The following is a 12879-nucleotide window of genomic DNA, read 5'->3' as shown; positions in this document are numbered from 1 at the left end:
AGTTGAACACATCTATCCAAGAATCCCACCTCTGAGTATTTATCCAAGAGATCTGAACAATCACATCCACATAAAATCTGTAGGTGAATGTTGATTGCTTCATTCGTAATTCACAGTTGCTGGAGACTGGAAGCAACAACGTCTTTCAGTAGGGGAATGCTTAAAAGAAACCATGCGATGGCCATGCAGTGGGGCATTCTTCAGCAGTACAAAAGCAGGAGCAATGATACGAGTAAGTCTTACGTGCGTGTTTCCACGGGGGAGAAACCAGGACTCACAGGCTACGTACAGTATGATCCCATTCACATGACATATTCTGGGGAAGGCTAGGCCGTAGGACAGCGAGGAGGTTGGTGGTTATTGCCGAGCAGAGGGGCTGCTCTGTGGGTCCTCGGGTGCTGGGACATGACCCCATGTGCCTGTCAACCCACAGACCGCTCCTCGTGAAGGGGGGGGCCGCTAAGGTATGCGATGGAGACACACACACAGACGTTGGGTAATTGCACTGAGGAGAAAAAGGAGCTTTGGAAACTGTAAGGCTGCCGCCAGAAAGCAGCTATACATAAACTCGGTCCCCTCCACAGTCTAGCTGCTTCACTCTGAAACTGCTTTACCGTACTGGGGTTGAGTGGGCAAGTGCCTGCATGTGGGAGCCAGTCTGCAGCCCACTGGACAGAGCAGTTACAGACAGGACAGGAGGGCCGGAATGGGCCTCGGGACATGGGAGGAGCCAGACCTTCATCAGCGTGAATTCATGTTCTACTTACACATGCACAGATGCCTGTTAAGTATGGGCGTGGTGGCTTCACATATACACATCTGTCACCCAGCCCCGTGAGGGCCTAGAAGCTGCGGCATCCCCAAGCCCATGAACAAACCTGATGCCCGGACTCTGGTTTCCGATAGGATTTTCCAGTAAAAGGAACCAGGGCTCCTTAGAAAAATGGTTTTCCCTAGGGCTGGAGCAGGGAGAACAGAGGAAGAGCCTTGGAGCTTCTTATAGTGCCAGGAAGTAGTGCTCACAAAAGGATAGGGGCGCGTCAGACAGACATGAGGGCCAACTGGAAGAGCTCCTGCTGGCCAAAGCTGGGACAGTTTGATGTAGTACCGGACTGTAACTCAGAGTGTCGGATGATTATCTGTGTGTCCATAAGGATATAAATAAACGATTTCATAAACAAATGAGGGAGAAGAGACAGATCTTGCATACAGAAGAATTCCCAGTAGACCTGTAGACACTTTCTCTGGGAAGTAGAGCTTAATCTGCCCCCAGACGCCACTTTGAGGGTGGACTGGACTCAGCGATGTGCTTCCAAGCAAAAGAGGAGGGGAAGGGAGAGGAGAGACTTTGCAGTATGGGCAGACACGCGGCAGACACCACCTCAGCTAAGTGCTCAAGGTCAACGTCACAGTGATCTGTCATGGTGATGGCACCCATGCCCCGGTGTGATGAGATGAGAAGGTACCTCACGTCTGGGGGCTTCTCCCCAAAACCCATCACCTCAGTCTAACCATGGGAAAATGTCACACAAACCCAAGCTGGGGACATCCCCCGAAAAGACCTGCCCAGAACTCCTTAGAGAATTGTCAAGGTCTTGAAAAACAAAAGGCTAAGAAACTGCTCTAGATCGGAGGACACTGGGGAGTCATGAAGCAGGTGTGGGGTGGTGCCCTGGGCCGGGTCCTGGAACAGAGAAGGGACATGGTGGGAGGCTGGTCAGTCCAGATGGAGCCTGGGCTTCTCGGTGAGACTCACATACCGGGGATGTGAGCGCTTGCTCCTGGGCTGGGGGCACTCTTCATTGTCTGGTCCGTCTTCACAGCTCCGCTTGTAAATCTCAAATTAGTCAAAATGGAAAGTTTTATTATGAAACTTTGGCAAAGACTGATAACAAAACATGGCTTGTCATATCTCTGGGGGTGAGATACCCCTTGGGCTTCAATACAAACATTGCAAAGTGAGAGGAATATGTATGATCTAGGTAGGTTTTGAGTTGTGTGACCCCATGAGCTTAACAAGTGTGATTAGACTGAAAACTCTGAACCTTTCTTGCTGATTTTTAATTTTTTCTTTCGTTACTATTTCTTAAATTAGGGTAGTGGTTATTGATGTTATTTGTGTTGTTTTAATAATTTGCTCTAGAAACCATATTGATGATAGTCGTAAGAATATGAACTCGGGGTGTCTGGGTGACTCAGTCGGTTGAGCATCCGACTCTTGATTTTGGCTCAGGTCATGATCTCGGGATCCTGGGATCAAGCTCCATGATGGGCTCTGAGCTCAGGGCAGAGTCTGCCTGAGATTCTCCGTCTCCCTCTCTCTGCACCTCCCCCTGCTCGCTCTCATACACACGTGTGTTCGTGCTTGCTCTTTCTCAATAAATAAGTAAAATCTTTAAAAAAAGAATATGGACAACTCTGAATGCTAATGAATTATTTAAACGTAGAATGAAATTCAGTTATAGTAGAACCATATAAATATGTTGCCGTTTATTTACAGATTAATATTCTCAGGGCTGCTATTAACAAGCTAGTGTGTGATGGACCAAATGGATCGAAGTTTCTTGGGCCAGAAAGAATTGCACAGTTACAGCATAATGCTCGTCAGAAACTTCTAGGGTAAGTTGTACTCATTTTATTTTATTTATTTTTTTTAAAGATTTTATTTATCTTTTGAGAGAGAGAGAGTGAATGAGAGAGAGAGAGCACGAGAGGGAAGAGGGTCAGAGGGAGAAACAGACTCCCCGCCGAGCAGGGAGCCCGATGTGGGACTCGCTTCCGGGACTCCAGGATCATGACCTGAGCCGAAGGCAGTTGCTTAACCCAACTGAGCCACCCAGGCGCCCAATTGTACTCTTTTTAAAAGGTATTAAAAATCCAAAGCTGCCTTAGCAATTGTGAGAAAGGCTAATTTTAGTTTTCTCTCTTCACATTTTTACATAAAAATATTTTTCTGTGAACTTTGCAATGAAGTTTGACACATGCCATCTCAGTATTTGCCCAAGGGACTGGCACCCAGATCAGAAACAGTGCAGGAAAACATTAAAAGTACTTATAAAACTAAAAGAAATTCACCCAAAACGTACGTGGGAGGGTGTGGAATGTTACCAGCAGGTCAGATGCTCCATGCCCAACACAACTCGAGTCCTGGCAGCACAGAGCCCTGCCTCGGCAAGCAGGGACCAGTGACTGAGGCTCCTTTTCAGCTCCTTATAGCCACTGTCAACAAGGGTGGCCATGTCCTGACCAGTTAGGCAGGTGGGGTTTTGCATAAGAATTCAGACTGTAGTACATTTATAGAGTTGTGCTCACCCTGACCACGACTCGGTTTTACAACATTTTGATCATCCTCCAAAGTTCACTCAGATAATTTGAAACTGAATTGTGGTGATGGTTGCACAACTCCATAAATTTAGTAAAATGATTGAATTGGATACTTAAAATTGATTAATTTTGTAGTATATAAATTATACCTCAGTAAAGCTGGTTTTTTTAAAGATTTATTAGAGAGCACATGCGAGCAGGAGCGGAGGGAGCGGCAGAGGGAGGGGGAGAAGCAGGCTCCCTGTGGAGCAGGGGCCCGATGCAGGGCTTGATCCCAGGACCCCGGGATCATGACCCGAGCCGAAGGCAGACGCCTAATGACTGAGCCCCCCAGGTGCCCCTCATGTTAATTTCTTGAGGAACAGCCAAACCATTGTCCATGGTGTGTGCTCTGTTACATTCCGGACAGCAGTCTGAGATGGTTACGGTCTCCACGCCCCTGCCAGGACTTGCTATCATCAACATACTTTTTTATTGTTGACAGTCTGGTGAAGGTGCGATGGTATCTCACTGTGGTTTTAATTTGTGTTTCCTTAATGACTGATGATAGAGAACATCTTTTTATATCCTTATTAACCAATTATATATTTTTTGGTGAGATATCTGTTTAAATCTTTCACCCGTTTTTAAATTGAGTTGTCTTTAATTATTGAGTTGTGGAAACTCTTTATACATTCTGGTTAAAAGTTTCTTAGCGGATATGCCATTTGCAGATATTTTCCTGGTATTTCGTCTTCATTTTCTTAATGGTGTCTTCTGAAGAATACAATGTTTAGTTTTGATAATGTCTGCTTTATCTTTTTTTAAAAGTGGATTATGCTTTTGGTGTTACATCTGAAAAATCTTTGCTAAGCCCAAGGTCACAGAAGTTTTCTGTTTGTTTTTTTTTTTCCTCTGACTCTCATATTTATTTGGTGTATTTAGGTTTTTGGTCTGTTTGGAGATTTCACTTGTATATGGTGTGAGATGTGAGAGTCCAGTTCATTTTGTTACAGATGAATATCCATTCATTACAACTTCATTTGCTGAAAAGCGCTACTTTCCTCCACTGAAATGCTTTGGCACCTGTCAAAAATCAATTGGCCACAAATGTTGTAAAGGTGTATTTCTGGGCTTTCTGTTTTGTTCTGTTTATTAAGTCTGTCTTATGCCAATACTGCACTGTCTTGATTACTATAGCTTTATAGTAAGTCTTGAAATTGGGTAATGTTAGTCTTCCTACTTTGTTCTTGTTTTTTTCAAAATTATACTTAACTATTCTAGATTCTTTTCCTTTTTATATACATTTTCTTTATTTTTAAAATTTTATTTTTAAGTAATCTCTGTACCCCCACATGGGGCTCAAACTCAACAACCCCGAGATTAAGAATCATACGCCCCACGACTGAGCCAGCCTAGTGCCCCTCCATATACATTTTAAGATCAGCTTGTCAGTTTCTACACCAAGCCTGCTGAAATTGTGGTAGGGATTTTATTGGATCTGCACATCACTTTGGGGAGGATTACCACCTTAACGGTATTGAGTTGTATGCTTCATGAAGATGGAATGTTTAGTAGTTATTTGTTTTTTCTTCACATGTTTTTATAGTTTTCAATGTGCAGGTCTTGTACTTTCGTTAAATTATTTCTAAGTATTTTAGTCTTTTGGGTGTTATTGTGAATGAAATTATTTTATTTTTGGATTGTTCATTGCTAGAAATGAGAATTGATTTTTATGTATTGATCTTTATCCTGTGACCTTGTTAAATTTATTAGTACTAGTAGTTTTTAGTTTTATTATTATTTTTTAAGGATTTTATTTATTTGACAGAGAGACACAGCGAGAGCAGGAACACGAGCAGGGGGAGTGGGAGAGGGAGAAGCAGGCCTCCCGCGGAGCAGGGAGCCCGATGCGGGGCTTGATCCCAGGACCCTGGGATCACGGCCCAAGCGGAAGGCAGACCCTTAACCGACTGAACCACCCAGGCGCCCCAGTACCAGTAGTTTTTAGAGATTCTTTAGGATTTCTCTCTCATACAGGATCATATCTGTGAGTAAAGAGTTTTTTTCCTTCCTTACTGAACTGTGTGTTCCTAATTTCTTTTTCTTGTTTTGTTATACTGGTTAGAGCCCTCAGTGCAATGGGAATGGAAATGGAAAGGCAAACATCTTTGTCTTGGTCCGTTTTCAGTCATTCACTATTATGATGTTAGCTGTAGGTTTTTCATAGAGGTTCTATGTCAGGTTGAAGTTCCTGTCTTTTCGTAGTGTACTGAGAGCTTTTATCAGGAAGGCATGTTGCATTTTACCAGATATTTTTTCTGTCCTTGAGGTAATCATGTTTGTTTTTTTTCCTGTCATTCAATTTATATGGTATATTGTATTACTCGCTTTTTGGGTGTTAAGAACTAGCTTTGCATTTCTGTTTTGAATTCCACATGGTGTATAATCTTTTCTATAGATCTGTAGATGGTTTGCAACATATTTTTGTTAAGGATTTTTCCATCTGTGTTCAAGAGGGTTGTTGGTTTATAGTTTTCTATAATGATATCTTTTCTATAATGATATCTTTTCTATAATTGATATATTTGGTGTGGTATCAGGGTAAAACTGGATTCCAAGAATGCGTTGGGAAGTATTCCTTGCTACTCTGTTTCTGAGAGTTTGTGTAAAATTATTATTTCCTCCTTAAACATTTGACAGAATTTTCCAATGAAGCCATCTCAGCTTGGACTTTTCTTTGTGGGGAAATTTTAAGTTACTAATTCAGTTTCTTGTGCTTTAGGTCTATTCAGATGGCTTCTATTAAGTCAGTTTTGGTAATTTGGGTCTTTTAGGAATTTATTCATTTAAATTGACTGGCTTATTGGCATAAAGTTGTTCAGAATCTTTTATAATCCTTTTCTTTTTTTTTTTTTTTTTTTTTTTTTTTTAGATTTTATTTTATTATTATTTGAGAGAGAGAGAATGAGAGAGAGAGAGAGAGCACAAGAGGGGGGAGGGTCAGAGGGAGAAGCAGACTCCCAGCTAAGCAGGGAGCCTGATGTGGGACTCGATCCCGGGACTCCAGGATCATGACCTGAGCCGAAGGCAGTCGCTTAACCAACTGAGCCACCCAGGCGCCCAATCCTTTTCTTTTTTTTTAAGATTTATTTATTTTAGAGCGTGTACGTGTGCACGTGTGGGGAGTGGGGCAGAGGGAGAGTGAGAATCTCGAGCAGACTCCCCACTGAGTGTGGAGCCCAACTCGGGGTTCGATCCCACGACCCCAAGTTCACGACCCGAGCTGAAACCAAGAGTCCCAATTACCCAACCACCTGCGCCACCCAGGCGCCCCAGTCCTTTATTTTTTGTATAGTTGGTAGTTACATCCCTTCTTTTGTTTCTGATTTTGATAATGTGTGTCTTCTCTCTTTTCTTGACTAACTCAGCTAAAGGTTACCAATTTTGTCAAGTCTTTTCAAAGAACTAACTTCCAATTTCATGGATTGTTTTTTTCTCCTAGTGTTTATCCTTTTTCTGTTTTGTTGATGTTCCCTCTCATAATTATTACTTCTGTACTTCTGATTACTTTGGGTTTAATTTGCTCTTTTTCTTGTTTAACAACCTAGAAGCTTTGATTATTGTTTTGAGACCTTTCTTTTCTGTCACAAGCATTTAAAACTCTACATCCCTCTGTCACTGTTTTAGCTGCATCGCGTACTTTCTCATATGTTCTATTTGTCTTTTCACTCTTTTCAAAATATTCTTTCATTTTCCTTGTGATGTATTCTTTGAGCAAATGGGTTATTTAGAAGTATATTAATTTTAAATATTTGGGGATATTTTTCAACTTTCCTTTTGTTGTTGATATATAATTTATTTCTCTGTAGGCACTATACATACTTTGATTTCAGTATTTTAAAATTTATTGAGACTGGTTTTGTGGCTTAGCATAGATACAGTCTTTTGTTGGAAAGTGTTCCAGGCTCACTTGAAAGTTTGTGTGCCTGATCTTGTGGGGTGGAGGGCTCTGTCGGGGATCTTGTGGGGTGGGGCTCTGTCGGGGATCTTGGGTGGGGGGCTCTGTCGGGGATCTTGTGGGGTGGGGGCTCTGTGGGGGATCTTGTGGGGTGGAGGGCTCTGTCGGGGATCTTGTGGGGTGGGGGTCTCTGTCGGGGCTGTTGGTTAGATCAAGTTGGTGGGCGGTGGCTGCCATCAAGCCTCTAACCTTGCTGATTTTCTTGCTAGTTCTATGAATATTCAAAATAGGGTATCAAACTCTTTATAATTATTGAATTATTTCTTTTTTCAAGTCCGTCAGCTTTTCTTCTGTCTTTGGGGCTCTGTGGTCAGATATGTGTATATACGTTTACAGTTATTGCATCTTCAGGTTGTGCCAGTCCTCTCTTGTTATGACATTTCTGGAAAGAGTTGTTGTCCTCAAGTCAGTTTTGTCTGATATTAATGTAGCTACTCCAGCTCTGATTTCTGTTTATATGCATATTTTTTCTGTCCTTTTACTTACAGCCTCCTTTGTTTTCCTCCCATGCTTGCCCTCCTTCCTCCTTTGGGGCTCCCGCCTCATCCCTGTCTGTACACTTGGTGGTGTTTTGCTGGGCCTCTGAGGCCCTGGGCATTTTTCTTCAATTTTTATTTCTCTGTTCTTCAGACTATTTTTTTTTAAGAGTTATTCATTTGTTTTAGAGAGAAAGGAGAGCATGCGTGCACGTGCATGTGAGCAGGGGGAGGGCAGAAGGAGAGAGAATCCTCATGCAGACCCCCTGCTGAGCAGGGAGCCTGCCATGAGGCTCCGTCCCATGGACCCTGAGATCACAGTCTGAGCCAGTGTCAAGAGTTGGATGCCCAGGCACGCCCCCAGACTAATTTCTGTCGATCCATCCTTGTGTTTACTGCTGCTTTATTCTGCTGTCTCAGGTCTGCAGGTGTTGGAGAGCTGTAAGGGAGTTTCCATTTCAGTCATTGTTCTTTTCAACTCCAGAATTTCTCGTTGGGGTTTTTCTTTTGTATAGTTTTTAATTCTTACTGCAATTATCTTTGAGTCGTTGTCGCCCTATTTTCCTGTATTTCTTTAAGTGTGGTTTCCCTAAATTCTTTTTATATACTCAAGATGGCAGCTTTGAGGTCTTGTATGCTAAACCCACTTTTGGGCCCACTCCGCTTCTTTTGGCTGCTTTTTTCCCCCTGAGTGTGGGTCATGCATCCCTATTTCTTGCAAAATGTCTCATAATTTTTTGCTGAAAATTGATCATTTTATTTTTTTAATTTTTAAATATTTTTTTTAGCTTCAGGGGTAGAATTTAGTGATTCATCAATCTCCTATAACACCCAGTGCTCATTCCATGAAGCGCCCTCCTTAATGTCCATCACCCAGTTACCCCAATCCACCCCCTCCTCTCTAGAACCCTCAGTTTGTTTCTTAGAGTTCAGCGTCTCTTATGGTTTGCCTCCCTGTCTGATTTCATCTTGTTTTATTTTTCCCTCCCTTCCCCTATGTTCATCTGTTTTGTTTCTTAAATTCCATATATAAGTAAAATCATATGGTACTTGTCTTTCTCTGATTGACTTATTTTGCTCAGCATAATACCCTCTAGTTCCATCCATGTCTTTGCAAATGGCAAGACTTCATTCTTTTTGATGGCTGCATAATATTCCATTGTATATCGTGTGTGTGTGTGTGTGTGTGTGTGTGTGTGTGTGTGTGTATACCACTTCTTTATTCATCTGTCCGTGGACATCTTGGCTCTTTCCATAGTTTGGCTATTGTAGACATTGCTGCTCTAAACATTGGGGTGCAGGTGCCCCTTCGAATCACTATGTATGTATCCTTTGGAGAAATAGTGCAATTTCTGAGTAGTAGGGTAGCTCTATTTTTAACTTTTTGAGGAACCTCCATGCTGTTTTCCAGAGTGGCTGCACCAGCTTGCATTCCCACCAACAGTGTAGGAGGGTTCCCCTTTCTCTGCAACCCCGCCAACATCTGTCGTTCCCTGACTTGTTAATTTTAGCCATTCTGACTGGTGTGAGGTGGTATCTCATTGTAGCTTTGATTCGTGTTTCCCTGATGCCAAGTGATGTGGAGCATTTTTTCATGTGTCTTTTGGCCATTTGGATGTCCTATTTGCAGAAATGTCAGTTCATGTCTCCTGCCCATTTCTTAGATGATGTAGCATAGTAGCGTAGGGTACTGATCCCCGTATGGGATTCTGCAGGATTCTGCAGAGTAGGTTTCCCACCGTCTTGTGAGGCCACTAATGCCTGGGTTTTGTTTTTGTTTCAATTCTCCTTTTTATTTTCAGCCTGGCTTACTAGGAGTTGTCCTTGTGCGTGCATTGCTTAGTGCTCAGCCAGTGATTAGTCAGATGTTGTACTTAAGTACTTAAGCCTTTAAGCTTCTGCCCTCTGCTGGGAGATGTATGTGTAGTTTGGGGAATGCAGCCAAAGTTCAGACAATTTTGAACTCTTTCTGGCTTTTCCCAGGGCTTTCCTGTGCGTGTGTGCTGCCTCCCAGTCATCCAGGGCTGTGTGGCTGGCTCAGGGCCGTCGTGGGTCTTGTCTGCATGTGTGTGCGGCCTTCTAGTTGCCCAGGAAATGTATGGAGGGCCTGTCTGGCCCTCTGGTACTCTCATTCCCAAGACCTCTCTCTTGGGCTTCTAGATTGTCTCTTGGTCTGCTCTGGCCCCAAGCAGGACCGTGACCTAAGGCTAGCAGAGCTGTGGGCTTTCTCCATTTATTTCCTAGCAGGTTTACTATTTTTACTGACAGTGCTGCCAGACAGGAGGGTTTTTCACCCTCTACGCCTAATCAAGTACGCTCAGTCTGGCAGTGACAATGCTGGTTTCCATGGCCAGTCTGGCTCTGTTAGCACTGGGGTCTTAGACTGAGCTGCTGGGTGGTAGGGGTAGCTAGCCCCAGGCAGGAAATCCACCCCAGACTCCACTCTTTTTACCTGAATTCAGTGGTTCTTTGTGAAGGAATGCTTCTCAACTTACTTGCTTTTGGCGAATTTCAAATGTTTGGGGGTTTGTGGGTTTTTGGACAACATTTTGTAGTTGTTTGGGGGGCAAGAAGATTTCCATACTTCTTTATTCTGTCATGTTAGAAGTCTCTGTCTCTCCGTGCCTTTTTAAGCTTGTGGCATTTCCAACTTGACACAGGTGTCTAAGAGTAGATGACATAACATAGCGTGTTTCATTCAGTGAGGCAGCTGTGTGTGGGACGGGGCAGCATCGCTCGCTGTGAAGGCGCGGGGAGAACGGAGCTGGTCTTCTGTATCGCCTCGCTCCGTTCTTCTGTTTTTGAGTGGACAGTGTATTAAAATGTTCTCTGGTCATAACTACATAAATCTTGACCTTTTAAAAACTTACTGCAGCTATAATTCTGGATTTAAGTCTTTTTTTTAGGGCACCTGGGTGGCTCAGTTCTTGAGCATCTGCCTTTGACTCAGGCCATGATCCCGGGGTCCTGGGATCGAGCCCCACATCGGGCTCCCTGCTGTGCGGGAAGTCTGCTTCTCCGTCTCCCTCTGCCCCTCCCCCTGCTCTTGCACTCACTTGCTCTCTCACAAAAATAAATAAATCTTTTTTTAATCATAGTGTTTTCAGTTACTGACATGTAATTAAGATGATTTAATTCTTTTTTTTTTTTTTTTAATTTTAGTTTGTTCTGTCAGTTGAAACCAAGACAGAGAGTTGTCCCTAGGTGGCATGAAAAGCCATACGAATGGAATCAGGTGAGTGAGAAATAGTGCCGTGGGGACAGCCTGCTGCCAGGAGTGATGGGCTTGGCAGGTGCACATTTACATTTACATGCAAAGTTATAAAAACTGAGTAAAATTTTACTTGAGGGGAAGGAACTAAGGGAGGGGCTTCTGGCTTTAATTCTAGAGCCAAGGGTGTCTTTGTAAATAAACCAGCTACAGTTGAAGTGAGAAGGTGCTCCTGGAGGTGCTGTTTTCCCATCCTGAGTCCAAAGGAAACTTTCCTTCTCTTGTGTGCACCTTGACACCAGTGTCCCTCTTCAGAGCCCTCAGGACCCAACCGTGGAGCCAGCTTCTTGTGTGCGCAGAGCTTAGCCCAGGTGACAGGAGGGGCACAAGCCACCTTTCCTGCAGACTCTGTTGGGGTGTTCAAGCTAATAGCAGGACTTAATTTGAAAGCAGAACTTTATTTTGAGGTTGATGTGTTTTAGAAAATGTACACATGTTTAAAAGCCTATAACGAAGCTGCAGTTCATGTGTACACAGGAAGGGGTGTGTGTGCGAGCTTCAGGTAGAGGTCACTGGATTATTAAAGGTGAGTTGTCAGACGCACAGTAGTGAGTGCCGGAAGAGAAGGGAAGCATTCTGGAAGTACGTCTGGAAACTAAAAGACTACTTTCTCCCGTCTTACACGTCTGTGTCTATGTGTCTGATTGTAGTTACTCAGTTTACTTATTTTAGTTGATGTCCGGAAGGGTCCATTTTCTAGAAAGGTCTGACTGGTCCTTTTGTCTGCCCCCTCAGGTTGATCCAAAGCTGGTCATGGAGCAGGCTGACCGGGAGAGCAGCCGAGGAAAGAACACCTTTCTCTACCAGCTCCACAAACTGATTGTTCTCAGCACTTAGGTGTGCTGGCAGGTTGTAACCCAGTCCCTCCCGAGGAGCCGAGACCCGGCACGCAGACAGGTGGATTAAAGGCTCCATATGCAGACTGACTGCTGTCTGTATCTGAACGTTACGGTCTTTGCCCGCTGCATCCGAAAGGTCTTCTCCATCCCTCTTCCTCTTCCTGTGTGGGTGGTGGCTGGAGAGTGGTGTTTCTGTTCAAGTGGGAAGGATTGGAAAGTCTAGGCTATCTAGAAACAGAAAATCACTGTGTTAAAGATTCTGGGAAAAACTGCTGAAAGAAGACTTCGTTTGGAAAAAGAGCTGTGTTTTGCTTTAAATCTGTTAAGGTAAATATAAATAGCTGAACATGTAAGGTTCCGGTATGTGCTAGTATGTTCTTTTTGTTACAGTGATTTAATCCTGGGATGTAGGGGAACCAAGATCCCCAAACCTCAGTTTACCACAAAGGAGAGCTGCGTGTTTCTCAAAACCATGTGGCACTTTCTATTTTTCTGTGAGGGAAAATATTTAATTTTGGTAAAACTAACTTCAGTTTTGTATAGTTCATATTTTTACCTACGTTATAGTTCTAAGTCTAAATTTTGGAAATCAGATTACCTGGCAACTAGTATATTTATGTTAAAGCAATAAAAGCGTTAGACTGAGTTTCTGTTTCTGACAGTTTTTAGTCAGAGGAGATTAAAATATAAAATGTATTTCATTCTAAAACCTCAGACTTTAGAAAACTGATAAAGGGGAGTGAAGGCCCCCGTGAGAGCAGAGTCCTGTGGGTCAGGGTTGCACGAGAACAGCAGTGACCGTGAAGCCCGCAGGAAGACGCCCTTGCTGGCTCATGCGGGTGTCGGGGCGCTGGTGCGAGGGTCTGCACGGGGCGAGCGAGAGCGAAGCGGTCCGCCTCAGCCAGCGGGTTCCAGCTGGGCAGTTTGAAGCTGGAAAATCGGAGAAGCATGTGTATTTGGGGGCCATGG

At 43.6% G+C, this 12879-nt stretch overlaps 1 protein-coding gene across 3 annotated transcripts in view; it reads left to right on the top strand.

Moving 5' to 3' along the window:
* TDRD9 (tudor domain containing 9) overlaps positions 1 to 12550 on the top strand; it is a 115184-nt gene extending 102634 nt beyond the window's left edge. For all 3 annotated transcript variants that reach the window (XM_035728297.1, XM_035728298.1, XM_035728296.1), the window contains 3 exons: positions 2501 to 2619; positions 10963 to 11035; positions 11807 to 12550. In XM_035728297.1, the coding sequence (XP_035584190.1) occupies positions 2501 to 2619; positions 10963 to 11035; positions 11807 to 11908 (294 nt within the window). In that variant the 3' untranslated portion in view covers positions 11909 to 12550. The remainder of the gene's footprint in view (positions 1 to 2500; positions 2620 to 10962; positions 11036 to 11806) is intronic.
* The last annotated feature ends 329 nt before the right edge of the window (positions 12551 to 12879 follow it).

The sequence above is a fragment of the Zalophus californianus genome, chromosome 6 (genome assembly GCF_009762305.2).
Source record: "Zalophus californianus isolate mZalCal1 chromosome 6, mZalCal1.pri.v2, whole genome shotgun sequence".
NCBI classification, from domain to species: domain Eukaryota; kingdom Metazoa; phylum Chordata; class Mammalia; order Carnivora; family Otariidae; genus Zalophus; species Zalophus californianus.
Note: the sequence above shows the minus strand (reverse complement) of the source record. Positions and strands in the feature narration are given on the sequence as shown.